Raw genomic sequence first — 12449 nt, forward strand, 5'->3', positions numbered from 1 at the left:
GAGGTTGACTAAGAAATTTGCTCAAGATCATAGCTATTACAGTGAAGCTGACATTTGAAATATGAGTTAGATCTCATTTGCCCAAGTCATGATTCCATGCCATGACCTTCAGGTAGAACAAGGGTTGGCAGACTCTTAAAGGGCCACAGAGTGAATATTTTAGGCTTGTGGGCCTAAAATATCACACTCTTTGTTGCTACCACGCTGCTCTACCAGGGTGGCTCGAAAGCAGCCATTGATAATATGTAAACAATGGGGCGTGGCTGTGTTCCAATAAAGCTTTATTAACAAAAACAGGTGGCAGCCAGTGGGCCATGGTTTGCTGTCCCCTGAGTTAGAGGCATCTCAAGAGTTGCAGTTCATAGTGGACGAAAACCATGCTCTCTCCTGAATTCTCTGTGTAGCTGTTGGGGGTTGACTGCAGCTCGATGCCCCGAGCAGCTAGACTGTAAGAAAGCATGCTTATGACGGGGAAACAGTGAAAATGCAGAGATACATTCAGATAACTCTGGCTAGTAAAGGTGAGATCGCTACTATTTTAAATCCTTCACAGAATGGAGAATTGTAACTTGTAAATCATGGCTTTTTTGTTGTGTGTGTTTCCATTACGAGACACGATAAGAGTGAGTTTTAAATCTTGCAGTTCTCAGTAACAGTTGAGAGTCAGAAATGGCACCATGCCCAAGTAGGGGTGATGTACGTGAGGGTGTCACCAGTAGTGTGAGCGCTGTGACTGAGAGGTCAGTGTGCCTGCGTGTCACATACCTGCCTGCACCCCCTGCAGCCCAGCCCTAGTCGGCGAGAAGACCGGCCCGTCAGCTTCTACCAGCTGGGCTCCAACGCTGCGTCTCTGGCCAGAGACACCGCCGGCCTGGCCAAGGACAAGCAGAGGAGCTACGTGCCCAGCATCTTGCAGAATGAGACGTATGGCGCCATCCTGAGCGGCAGCCCGCCACCCTCCCAGCCTACGGCCCCCAGCACCACCAGCGCCCCTCCACTGCCCCCACGGAACGTTGCCAAAGGTACTGAGCTTTTGGTCGCCCTGCCGGAGCACAACGGGTGTAGTTGGGGTTTTTGTTTTGGGAAGTTTGTGTTGTTGCTTTGCCCCCAACTAGGTAACAGTTGGGTCAGGATCAGGATGGGTTTTTCCATGTGGGGCCTTTTTTTTGTTATTTCTGTTGTTTGCTTCCTAAAGGAGCTCCATCTTTCCTAGGGTGCCAAATGCTCATAGAGGATCTTGAGCTGGTTCTTGTTCTGGGCAGGGCTGTGGCATCTGTGTGACACGGGGAACGCAGGGTAGGACTGAGGCGGACGGGCCAGCTCCTGACACTGATCTGTCAGCTGTCTTCCTGCAGACCTTCCTTCTGGTCCTTTTCTCTTTGCTTTTCACCCTCATGACCCCTCCCTTTCTTTGCCTTCATTCTTTTCTGTTTTATCTCTCCCCACCTGCATTCGGGCACCTGTGGCACCTGTGATTAGTTCTTATCACTCTGATCCCCATGAGGTGAGGAATGAAAAGAGGCTCACTTGGGGACACTGCTCAGCCTAATTGTAAAAGTTCAAAGTCGTCCCTGTGGTCCCGCCAGGGCCTGAAGTGCCGAAGCTGCCACACTCACTCTGGCTGTCCCAACGTAGTGAGTTGGACTCAACAGGTTCTGGGTTTTTGTTTTATAAAAATGGAAAATGAAGGTCCCACGCCCCCCTCTGCCCCCACCCCCCCCAGTTAAGTACTTTGCCCAGCAGTGAAGGGCCAAGTGGTCATGCTGTTCTTTGAACGCAGGTCTAGCAAGTGGCCGGCCCAGTTCTGGGCTGGGGCTGGAAGCCATGGCTAGTGGCCTTGGAGGGCCACCCACAGGAAGGAGGGAAAGGAGCCTCCATCCTTGGGTGTGATGTCCAGGCGTTTTGGCTGCTGCTGGTCACAAAAGATGTCCCCAGTCGCTTTTGTGCAGTAGCTGCTCTTGGGGCCGAGGAGTGAGTACAGCAGCATGCCATCACGCTGGGTCTGTGCTCGCATGTGGCTGGGCCCCCACCTCCCCCTGCTGTCCTGGGTGTCTGAAGACCCTCCCACACAGAGCAGGGAGGCCCAGAGGAGGCCAATGAGCCTGTTGTCTGGGTCACTGAACCACACCCTTCAAGAGCAGACCATCCAAGAGGAGAGCAGGCACTGCCAGGCAGGCCCCGGAAACCAGCCTGCTCACCTGCCAGGCAGAGCCCATCCTCTGCACAGCACACAGCACCTCTGTGCCATGTCCCAGGCAGTGTCTGTACCCCAGGTACGAGGGAGGTCCCTGAGCAGGAAGGAAGCTGTGAAAGCAAGTCTCACAGCTGCCACGTCCTCCTTATCACCGTCACTGGGCTCTGGCTGGGAGGGTCCCAGGGCAGGTGAGGGCAGCAGTGTGGTTGGGTCCCTTTGGGGACATCTCACTGCCTCCTGCCATCCTCCTGCCACATTTGGTATGACGGGGGCTGAAATGACGGGGTCATCTCCATCCCATTAGTGGCTTTTACTGACTGTCATCTGAGGAAAGATTGTGTTTTGCTCTGTTGGATCATATAAAAAGTAATGGAAAGCTGCTCATTTCTCGCTTTCCTAGCGTCTTAGAATGAGAGTGTCTTGGTTTCTTTTCGCAATTCCAGTGGTTAGCTTCGTTTCTTCCTTTGGTGATGTAGCACTTCATCCCCGCTAGGGCCCCCTCCCCTCTCCCCAGTGTCTCCTTGTTCTCTGTCCAGCCCACACATGGTCCAATGTGGAGACCCCGTGCAACTAGAACAGGGAGTCGTGTCAGCCTGTCATGTCTGCACCAAGCTGACCTTGAACTTTGTCCGTAGCAGATGTGTGAAGGCTCCCACTGGACGCAGGGCCTGCCCTGTGCAGTGCGGCCCATTTCCTCTCCAGGCCCAGCCTCCCATGTGGCCCAGCAAGCCTCTGACATTGGTCCCCCTGTGCACCCAAGCAGATGCCACTCACTGAGCAAGAGCAGCAAGCATTGTGGGGGCAGAGGAAGGACTGTGGTCAAGGAGTGCCAGCGCCCTAGTGTGTCACCTGTGCTGCTTGCTGTCATCTCTCCCAATTTATAGCCAGAAATGTCTGCGGAAGGTGGGAGAGAGCCTTTCACCTGGTGTCTGGTTTGTACGCCTCCTGCCACTGCTCTGCCTGTGTGACGACGCCATGACCCCCACAGGCCAGCGGGAGGACTTGGTGGGTGGGACACGAGTGCAGTGCTCAGGGCGTGTCCTTGTGCTTACTCTTCCCTCTTCAACCCAGCAATTGTATTGGAGAAATAGAATCAGTAAGATTGAGAAAACTGGCTGGGGATTTCCCCAGAAGCATTATTCGTTTGGTGCGTATCAGAACCGATCTTCCAGATGCCAGAGACAAGAATTTTTAAAAATCGGCATTCTGTCTGTGGTCTGAATGCTAGTCTAGAAGGGTCACTGTTACCATTTTATAAAGATGCGGATCAATAACGCGGTGTTCTGTTTCTGTTTTTGTTGTGTGCGTGCGCGTGCCTGCCTGTGTGCGTGCGCGTGCCTGCCTGTGTGCGTGCGCGTGCCTGCGTGTGCGCGCGTGCCTGCCTGTGTGCGTGCGCGTGCCTGCCTGTGTGCGTGCGCGTGCCTGCGTGTGCGCGCGTGCCTGTGTGCGTGGGTGCGCGTGCGCAGTTCAGACAGCCTCCTCCGCTAACACCCTGTGGAAGACAAACTCTGTAAGTGTGGACGGTGTAAGCAGGCAGCGATCTTCGTCAGATCCGCCAGCTGTCCATCCACCGCTGCCCCCTCTTCGCGTGACATCTACCAGTACGTTTTTTCCTTTTTCCTTTCTCGCCAGTGGGCTCTGTAGATCTGGACGGCCGGGGGGTGCTTTCGGCAGCCACGCGGGGAGAGCCCCGTGGAGCCTGCGGCTCATCCCCGCCCCCTCCGCAGTGCAAACACACCCGCCCCACGGGGTCGCTCACTCCCTCCTCTGTCTCCCCAAGCCTTTCGGCAGCACTTCTTTTCACGCCAGCCCAGGGCTTCATTTCCTTTGGCCGTGTGGTTCGCAGTATTTGGGCACAGTCGTTTGGATTATAATCGGGTGTGTGTTTTTCCTCGTCAGCAGGAGGGCGGAAGTCCCAGCACCCTGGGGCGGGGTTGGGAGGAGGTCTTCGTCCTGCGGGCAGAGGTGGGACAGCGGCGGGGACAGTGGAACCACCCCCTCCTTCCTGCTCTGCGCTGGCGGCGAGAGGACGCGAGAGGACGGGGCTCGGCACCCCTGGGTTTGCTCTGAGAGCCCTGAGAGCTGCCTCTCGGGTGCTTCCTGCCTCCCGTGACCTCAGCTAAGATGTAAGAAGCCAGCCCCGGAGGGGTGTGGCTGCTGGCAGAGCAGGGAGCTCGGTGTGGGACGGTCTTCCAGAGGCTGGAGTGGGGTGGTCAGTCATCCAGCTAAGGTACATCCAAGTGAAACAGCAAGGGCGACACACAGTAGGTCCCAGGGGGGACACACAGTAGGTCCCGGGGAACACACAGTAGGTCCCAGAAGCCCACTTTTCTGCCTCCTAGTCTGGCGCTTCTGGGATGGGGGGTACACTGGCACGCTAGTCTGCCTTTTGACTTAACTTTAAAGCAGAGAAAGCAGGCAGGAATGAAAGCAAAGAGAAAGGCAGACTCTAACCTGATCCCTCCTGGGAGCCCTCCCAGCTGCCCTGGCGAGAGCTGCTGCTGACTGACTCTGCTGCCTCTGTAGGTGTCGGGCTCCTGAGGCAGGCGGCCACCTCAGCAAGACTAGGGGATGAGAGTGCCACACATTTAGGGAGGGCACTGGTGTTACCCAGCAAAGGCGGAGCAGGGGAAGGGGGCATGGGCTCGAGGCCCAGCGCCCTGTCTTACCAGCTCTGACCTGGCGGAAAGCACGTCCCCTCTGAGCCTCAGCCTCCTCGCCTGTCAAAACTAGAGAATAAGCTCTTCACCCTGCCCCCCCTCAGATCGTGGCTCCTGTACAGAGGTAGTTCCTCACAACGTTTCTTCAGCGTGACCTGCTTGCACCTTAGAGAGACGGGTAGGGCCCCTGGGTCCACTGAGGCCGAAAAAGAATTGGCCCAAGAAGGCCCAGCTCCTCCAGGGCAGGATAGTGAGGTCTGAGATGGCCTGGGCCTTCAGAAAGCAGAAAACCATCTCACCTTCTCCAAGATTGAATTCTAGATGAGAAAATACAACCTCATAGAAACATTTTAAGCCTAACTATTTACTGAAAATCGGCAATGAAGCTATGTTTTTTTCCCTTAAGAAATAGCAATAGAAAAAAGGAAGCACTTAATCGGAAGAGCCTCCAGTGAGAAAACCAGGAACGTGATGCCTGAAGTGTGACCCTCTATATTTTTCTCTCCTATTCTCTCTCCACAGATCCCCTAGCTCCCACGCCACCGCCTCCGGTAGCAAAAACGCCCAGTGTGATGGAAGCCTTGAGCCAGCAGAGCAAGCCAACCCAGCCTGGGGTCCCACTGGGCAAAGCCACACCCCCACCCCTGCCACCCCAGCCACCCAGCCGCCTCCCGCAGAAGAGGCCTGCTCCCGGGTAACCACCTCCCTTCCACGTCCCCCTCAGGGCCTGGCCACATTGCCCATCCTTGCTTCTTGCATTCAAGGAGCTTTCAAGTGTTCCCATTACTTCATCTGCCGAGGTTTCTATGGGAACATTTGAAATCTCTAGTGTTTCTACTACTGTAACATTAGTGACATAACTTGGTTTCATCAGATTTCAAATGTCTTCAAAATAATTTATCAAGAATTTTTAAAGTGTGAAAGTTTCATATGACTGTGTGGTGTCATACCTACATAATTTAAATTTCTGTTTAGTACATTAGTACAGACACTGGGATTTGAGGAGTTAAAGTCATAAGACATGGGGCCTCTAGGTTCTGTTTGTTGCTCACTCACAAGGTTATTTTGACTGCGTGGACCCTCTGCAGTGTGGAGCGTATATTTCCCACAAACGGGTGTTCTCCTACATAAACACAATGTAAACAGCAAAATCAGGATATTAGCATAGATCCGTCACTACCTTCCAATCTTCAGACTCCATTCAAGTTCCCCATTTGTCCAAATAACATCCTTCACTGCACAGGAATCCAGTTCCTGGCTCTCAGCCTGGATCCTTGTAGTGGAAAATGGTTCCTTTCAGTTGAATGATACTTAGAAGCCAAGTTCAGCATGGCTTATGTGCTCGTTGCTGGGGGAGTATCACTGCTCTCAGGCAAGCGTTCTGAGTGGCCGGAAGTCGGGATGCACAGGCACATGTACGTATATGAACACACACCAATCTCTACGTTTCTCTCTGTCTGTATTGAAACCCATGAGTTTACACTGTCTCAAATTTTGGTTCCAGTAACAACCACACCAAAACTTACTGAGATAAGACATAACCATTTTATTATGCTCATGGACTCTTGTCAGGTGTTTGGGTCAGCACAGTGGGCATAGCTTAGCTTTGCTCCACAATATCTGGGCCCTTAGCTGAAAAGACTCAAAGGCTGGAGATGGGTCGACACAGAAAGGGACTCATCAGCTGGACGCCAGTCTCACAGGAGGCCTCCTCTCTACACAGCCGGTGGTTGGTGCTGGCCATCTGCTGGAACCCTAGCTGGGGCTGTTGGCTGGAATATTGACACGTGTTGCATGGCCTCGCCACGTGACTAGGGCTTCCTCACATCATGGTGCCTAGGCCCAAAAACAAGTCCCAAGAGATAGGCCTGGCCCGGAAACCAGCAGGGCAGCATTTCCTCCATGTTACTGGTGAAACCTGGCAGAGCCCAGACCCAGTGGGGGCATGGGGAGGTGCATGGCACTGGGTGGTCATAGAGTCTAGCTCTGTAAAGAATTTGGGGGAGCAGTGTTTTAAAAGCACTGCAGGGTTCATTCTAATTTCCTCTGTTACGGTACTTTTCACTCCCTTTTCCAATAGTGAGATAGCTGGCTCCCATGTTTACTTAGTTGATCAGTACCTGTGAAACAAATCTGCCATGTGCCTCCACCACCCCTCTATGCAGAAGCGTCTTCACCCTGCTGGGCTGTCACTCCCCTGCCAGGCCACCTCATGTCCCCCCCGCCAGGCAGATGCCTTCCTTGCCCCACTCAGGCACACCCCTCCACAGTCACCTCCCGTCTATGCTCAGACTCTGACACCCCGGGGTGGGTCTCTCTTCATCTGTGCCATCAGATAGGATGGCATATAAACTTGCAGGATGTAAACTACATACCTTCAGTTCTGAGAATGTCGTTAATTTTTTTTTAATGCCTAATTCTATTTTTTCTGTTCTCACTTCTAATACAATTCTTATTATTCAGATGTCAAATCGCCTTGGCCTTTTCTCTACGTGTGTCACCTTTTCTCTTTTTATTAGGGTAAGCTGACTACTCTTAACAGCCTACCCCTGAATCTCGCTGGTTAAAACACGGAAATGGACTTCTTGCCCACCTAGGTTGTGTCCATATTCTTGCTTGTACAGAAATCCCAAGGAGTTGGAGACCCAGACCCCTTCTACTTCTGACTCCACCATCACTGTCCCCTGAGCCCAGGGTTACTTCTGAAGGGAAAGAGACTGGGAGGGTGCGCGTGGCTCCCTGGCTGGAGTCATGCTCATGCTCCTTTGACCAGAGCCGGCCCCATGGCCCCACCTAGAGGCTGGGGCTGGAAGTGCAGCCCCGACTGAGCAGCTGCTTCCCTCAGCCCCTCCGTACTGTGGAGGGGCCAGCTCTCTGCCGCCCTCTGGTTTCCATGTCTGTGTTGTTTGCTTGCTTGTTTTTAAAATCGGCTTTCTGGGAGACTTTCTCAATTTTATCTTCCGATTTTTATTGAGTTTTTCATTTCTTCTATTGTGTAATTTTCAAGTTAACAGTATTCTATTTATGGAATAATTTTCTCTCCGACTATTAACGATGGGTTTGGAGTGGGGGTTGTTTATTTTAGCTTTCGTTTTTCTGCGTGATTTGTTTCTTCCACGTTCATCTCTTTTTGTTTGACTTTTGTTAGAGGCTTTTCCCTCTGAGTCAGGTGTTCCCTGCCTGTAAGTTGGCCACCTCTGGGGAGGCACTAAATACTGATTGACAGACTGCACCCCACTGCGCAGAGCTGCTAAGGTGGGTTTCTCCATGGAGTGATCTCGCTGAGCCATTTTATTGGGGAACCCTGAGTTTGGGCCTTTTTTCTTGGACAACTCAGGTTCCTTAGAGTACAGCCTTCCAGGCTCTCCTTGCCTGAAGGGAGCATGTTTTCTGGGCCGTGAATATAGAAATAGAGTTAAGCTTTTACTTAGTCCCTCTGTTTTTTGAGGTACTCCCAACAACCACACCTGGCATACTCCCTCCAAGAATACCAGTTCTGGTCCTCAGTGGGGTTGGGAGGGGACAGTTGCTAGCCTTTCTGGAGTTGGGGCAAGAATCCCGGGACTCAGTGGCTCCTTAAGCAGATTTTGGGTGGTCCTTGGCGTGTGTTGCCCTCTTCTCCCCCTCCCAGAGGCCTGGGGGCTCAAAAGCACACATGGCGTGGTCAAAGCTTTCCTTACTGCACTGAGGGTTCTCCTTCCTCAGGGGAACCGGGATGGTTATGACTCATCTTCCATTCTCAGCTTCCAAAGTGGTTTCCTCTTCAGTTCTCTTTCTTCTTTTTGGTTTCCTTATTTTTAATTCCTTTCCTTGGGAGAAAGTGGAAGTCAATGTATTTCAGTCTACTGTTTTTAACTAGAAGACTCTCAGGACTTTTTAAGTGCTGCTTCTAAAGTATAACCTGTGCATCTTTGCCTTCCTATTAACCAGCGTCTGTGAAGTGTCATCCGTTACTCGGTTGTACTGTAAGGGATATGCTCTCAGGTCCACACTAAATGGCCACAGGTTGTGCTTCCCTTAGGTCCTATGTGAGGGTCGTGCCTCTCTCCAGCCTCCTTCGCTTCTCCCTCGTGACACCCTCACATTTTCTTCTTCCAAACTGCTGTCCTTGAAGAGACCAAATCATGTCTTGAAGTTCTAGATGAGCACCAGTCGGCTGCCAGCGATCAGGGAACTCGGAGAAAGAACAGTGGACGTTGGCTGCCAAGTGCAAGGTCTTGGGCACCTTCCTTCCCATTGCCTGAGCCTCTCGTCTGCCTTGCTGGATGTTTCCTCTAACAGTCTTACCTGGTTTTACCTGTTTCATGGAATCATTTTCTCTCACCTCATCTGCCTGAAAGGAAAGCTGGGGAGGAGGCAAAGCAGGTGCTACCCCAATACCTCCATGACAAATCTGGGTGGAGGGCGCCATGTTGTCACTGCCCAGCGGAGTTCTGTTTTTAAAGGAATACACTGGTGCATTGTCTTTGTAAAGAGAGCACCCCACCCCACTGATTGTATCCTGCGAATAAATCCAGATTTTCACTTTTGTTTTCTTAGAGCAGGAGTTGGCAGACGACATCGGTAGGGCCCGATACAGCCCCGCCACCTGTTTTTGTATGGCTTGCGAGCTAAGAATGGTTTTTATAGCTTTTAAATGGTTGGGAAAAAAACAAAAGAAAAATATTTCGTGGCACATTAAAGTTATATAAAATTCAGATTTCAGTGCCCATAAGTAAAGTGTTACTGGAACACAGCCACACCCATTTGTTTGCTACGATGGCAGCGTCCAGTAGTTGTGACAGAGACCGTATAACCCAGCAGGCCTAAAAAATTTATGCTCTGGCCCTTTAAAGGAGAAGTTTGTGTCTCAGAGGATCAGGCCTTCCCTGGGAACATTTTGTAGTTTGCTGGAGGCGAAGGGATCAGCAGCATCAACATGACGATTTCTGTCTCTACACTGATGGAAATCAAATGACAGCACTGGTCATACTGGCGGGGCCTTCACTTGCTATGCTTTCTGAGTTCCTGGGAAATATGAGCAAAATCCGTGTTACGTTTTTTTCACCTTCTCTCTGAAGCTGGAACGAAGGCCCCAGACTGGGTTCATTCAGAGCAGCAAAGAGAATGTTCCACCGGAAGTGAGGCTGCAGTGAAAAGATTTCGTCCCTTGGTTCTGCCCTCCAACCCCTCCCTGTCACGTATTAAGTCCCCATTGTGTGCCTGGCTCCGTGCTGGGTGCAGTAGGACCAGCAGGTACGCTCCTCTCGGCTCACCGTAGACAGTCTGTTGTTCATCCTTATCTTGACAGAACTGGTGTCACATTTTGCAGGTGAAAGTGCCGACACAGAGAAATCCATTTATCCAGGCCCACTAGGTGGCAAATCTGAGTTCACTGATTCCTGTGTGCTGGGCCGGGAGCCTCACGGGTGGGGCCGGAGCCAAGGTCAGCCACATCAGTTAAGAGGCAGCAGGGACCACAGAGGGGAGAGGCATGGATGACGCTAACACTGGTGCCTGAACAGGTCCTGGCAGAGCCCTCAGCGCCCTGGGATGGATTCAGCCCCGCCCTTAGGAGAGCCAGGCCCATGCGGGGAAAGCACTAAGCAGAGTGGGGATAGAGCAGGTGGCCAGCGGCCAGCTTCCTGCCCAGACCTGGTCATCACCCGCAGGCCTACACAGAAAGGAGCGATTTGGAAAGCGCTCTGGTTTTAGGATTAGGACCTTGCATCAGGTACTGTCCTTTGAGCCTCTCATTCTTTTTCCAAAACAAAAAAATGGTAGTTGAATAACTTGATAAAATCAACTCACCCATTTTCAACTTGAACACAGTTCCTTTATAAAAGGGGGTGAGGTGTAGGGGCAGGTAACATGCCTTTCAAGCCTCGGATCAGAAATCTGTTTTCCCTTTTTTTGTAGGACTGACAAGACAAGCCCACTGGTCAACAAAAGCCAGCCAAGAGGACCTGGTAATTATTTCACTTGGAACTGGGCTCTATTTCCACATGGTTAGTGGAGGCAAAGGGGGGGTATTTCCAGCCCAGTGTGGCAGCCCTGTGTCAGGGCCCAGCTGTGCCCTCGGCGGAGCCTCTAAGCTCCTGCGCCTGGGTCTTCTCTGCACTGTACCTTGCAGTTCCGTCCCCTTCTGCTGACGGGGGTGGGGCGGGATGGGCCTTTTGGCGGGGATCTAGAAGTCTGTGCAGGAGGTGGCCACATCTGTCTGCAACACTGGAGGTAGCCACATCTGTCTCTGTGACACTTGCACACTGTACCAAGTTTGCCTAGAAATCACAAGGTTCTTTGACCCTTGGGGATGATACCTCAGAAAAACCTCAGGATATTTATATTAGTTGTTTGTATCTTATGGTTGTGACTAAAGGGGCGTATGGTGAGTTGATTCGTTTTGGTCTTAAAGCAGTGGATCTCTCGGGAACAGAAGCTCTGGGTCCTCTGTCCAACACCGCGGCCATGCAGCCCCCAGCGCCCATGCCCAGGAAATCACAGACAGTAAGTGGACAAGCTCTCCTGTTCCCTCTTCCCCTGGTTGGGCGCTGGGGTAGCCTCTTCCTGGGTACCCAGGACGGATCTGCGCGGGATGCAACCCAGAACTTGCCAGCGGTGGCTCGGGCCTCTCCCCGTAGGTCTCAGACTGACAGTTTGCACACACCAGCCACAGGCTGCCACGTTTCCAGCTCTCCACTCGGCTAGTCTCTTCCCTTTTCTCTTGTGGCGTCCTGGAAGTCCCCGAGCCCCTGAGCTCCACTGAGCCACCCCATCTGGACACCCGTGAGGTGTCCTGCCATCAGGACCCCGGGTCCAGGTCTCTGCCCAGGAGCTGGTGTCCCCCTGCCACGCTAACCTCTGCCCCCTCCTCCCCTCCACGCAGACCAAGCTGAAGCCGAAGCGGGTTAAAGCCCTCTACAACTGCGTGGCTGACAACCCAGACGAGCTGACGTTCTCTGAGGGGGACGTGATCATCGTGGATGGGGAGGAGGACCAAGAGTGGTGGGTGAGTCGGGTCCGGGCCCAGGCGGAGGGGGGACGAGTGGTGGGTGAGTCGGGGTCCGGGCCCAGGAGGAGGGGGATGAGTCTCTACCCACCTGGCCTGAGGCCTCTTCCCAGGCGATGCCCTCTGCCCATGTCCTCGGTCTGCTGGCCGCTGTGCCCCTTGCTGGCCTCGGTGTCTATTCCCTGTACACCCACTTCTGAGTGGCCCTGACTGACCTCCCGCTGAGGCCCTCCCTCATTAGGGCGGGCCGGCCACTTGGGCTGCAGTTTGCAGAGAACACCTGATGGTCTGAAATAAGGCCCCTGAGTTTGAAGCCTTGAGTTTCTCGAGGGGACCACCCCTGAGCGTTGTCGGTTTGGTGCAGCGAGGCATGTAGAGAGACCTGAGCTCAAGGGCACAGTCCCCAGGTGTCGGTCTTGGTCCAGAAATGAGCTGTGGCGTCCAGGTGGGGTGAACATGGCGCTTCCCTGATGGCCTTAAGAGTTCAGACTCAGCACCTTCGGGCTGGGTGACTTGGGCAAGTTGCTTATGTCACTAAGCCTTAGCCACCTCACCTGTGAAAGGCTGTCACTGCAGACTGCGCTGGGGTAGATTATACAGCAGGCCC

General features: G+C 53.0%; 1 protein-coding gene across 4 annotated transcripts in view; it reads left to right on the top strand.

Annotated features, from left to right (window-relative positions):
• ASAP2 (ArfGAP with SH3 domain, ankyrin repeat and PH domain 2) overlaps positions 1-12449 on the top strand; it is a 147645-nt gene that overhangs the window by 131542 nt on the left and 3654 nt on the right. Inside the window, exons 22-27 of one of the 4 annotated variants that reach the window (XM_074331667.1) lie at positions 785-1022; positions 3661-3795; positions 5377-5548; positions 10753-10802; positions 11252-11340; positions 11720-11842. In XM_074331667.1, the coding sequence (XP_074187768.1) occupies positions 785-1022; positions 3661-3795; positions 5377-5548; positions 10753-10802; positions 11252-11340; positions 11720-11842 (807 nt within the window). Of the gene's footprint in view, positions 1-784; positions 1023-3660; positions 3796-5376; positions 5549-10752; positions 10803-11248; positions 11341-11719; positions 11843-12449 lie in introns of all 4 variants that reach the window. The other 3 variants (XM_074331666.1, XM_074331669.1, XM_074331668.1) reach the window with 3 other exon arrangements.

The sequence above is a fragment of the Rhinolophus sinicus genome, linkage group LG05 (genome assembly GCF_036562045.2).
Source record: "Rhinolophus sinicus isolate RSC01 linkage group LG05, ASM3656204v1, whole genome shotgun sequence".
NCBI classification, from domain to species: Eukaryota; Metazoa; Chordata; class Mammalia; order Chiroptera; family Rhinolophidae; genus Rhinolophus; species Rhinolophus sinicus.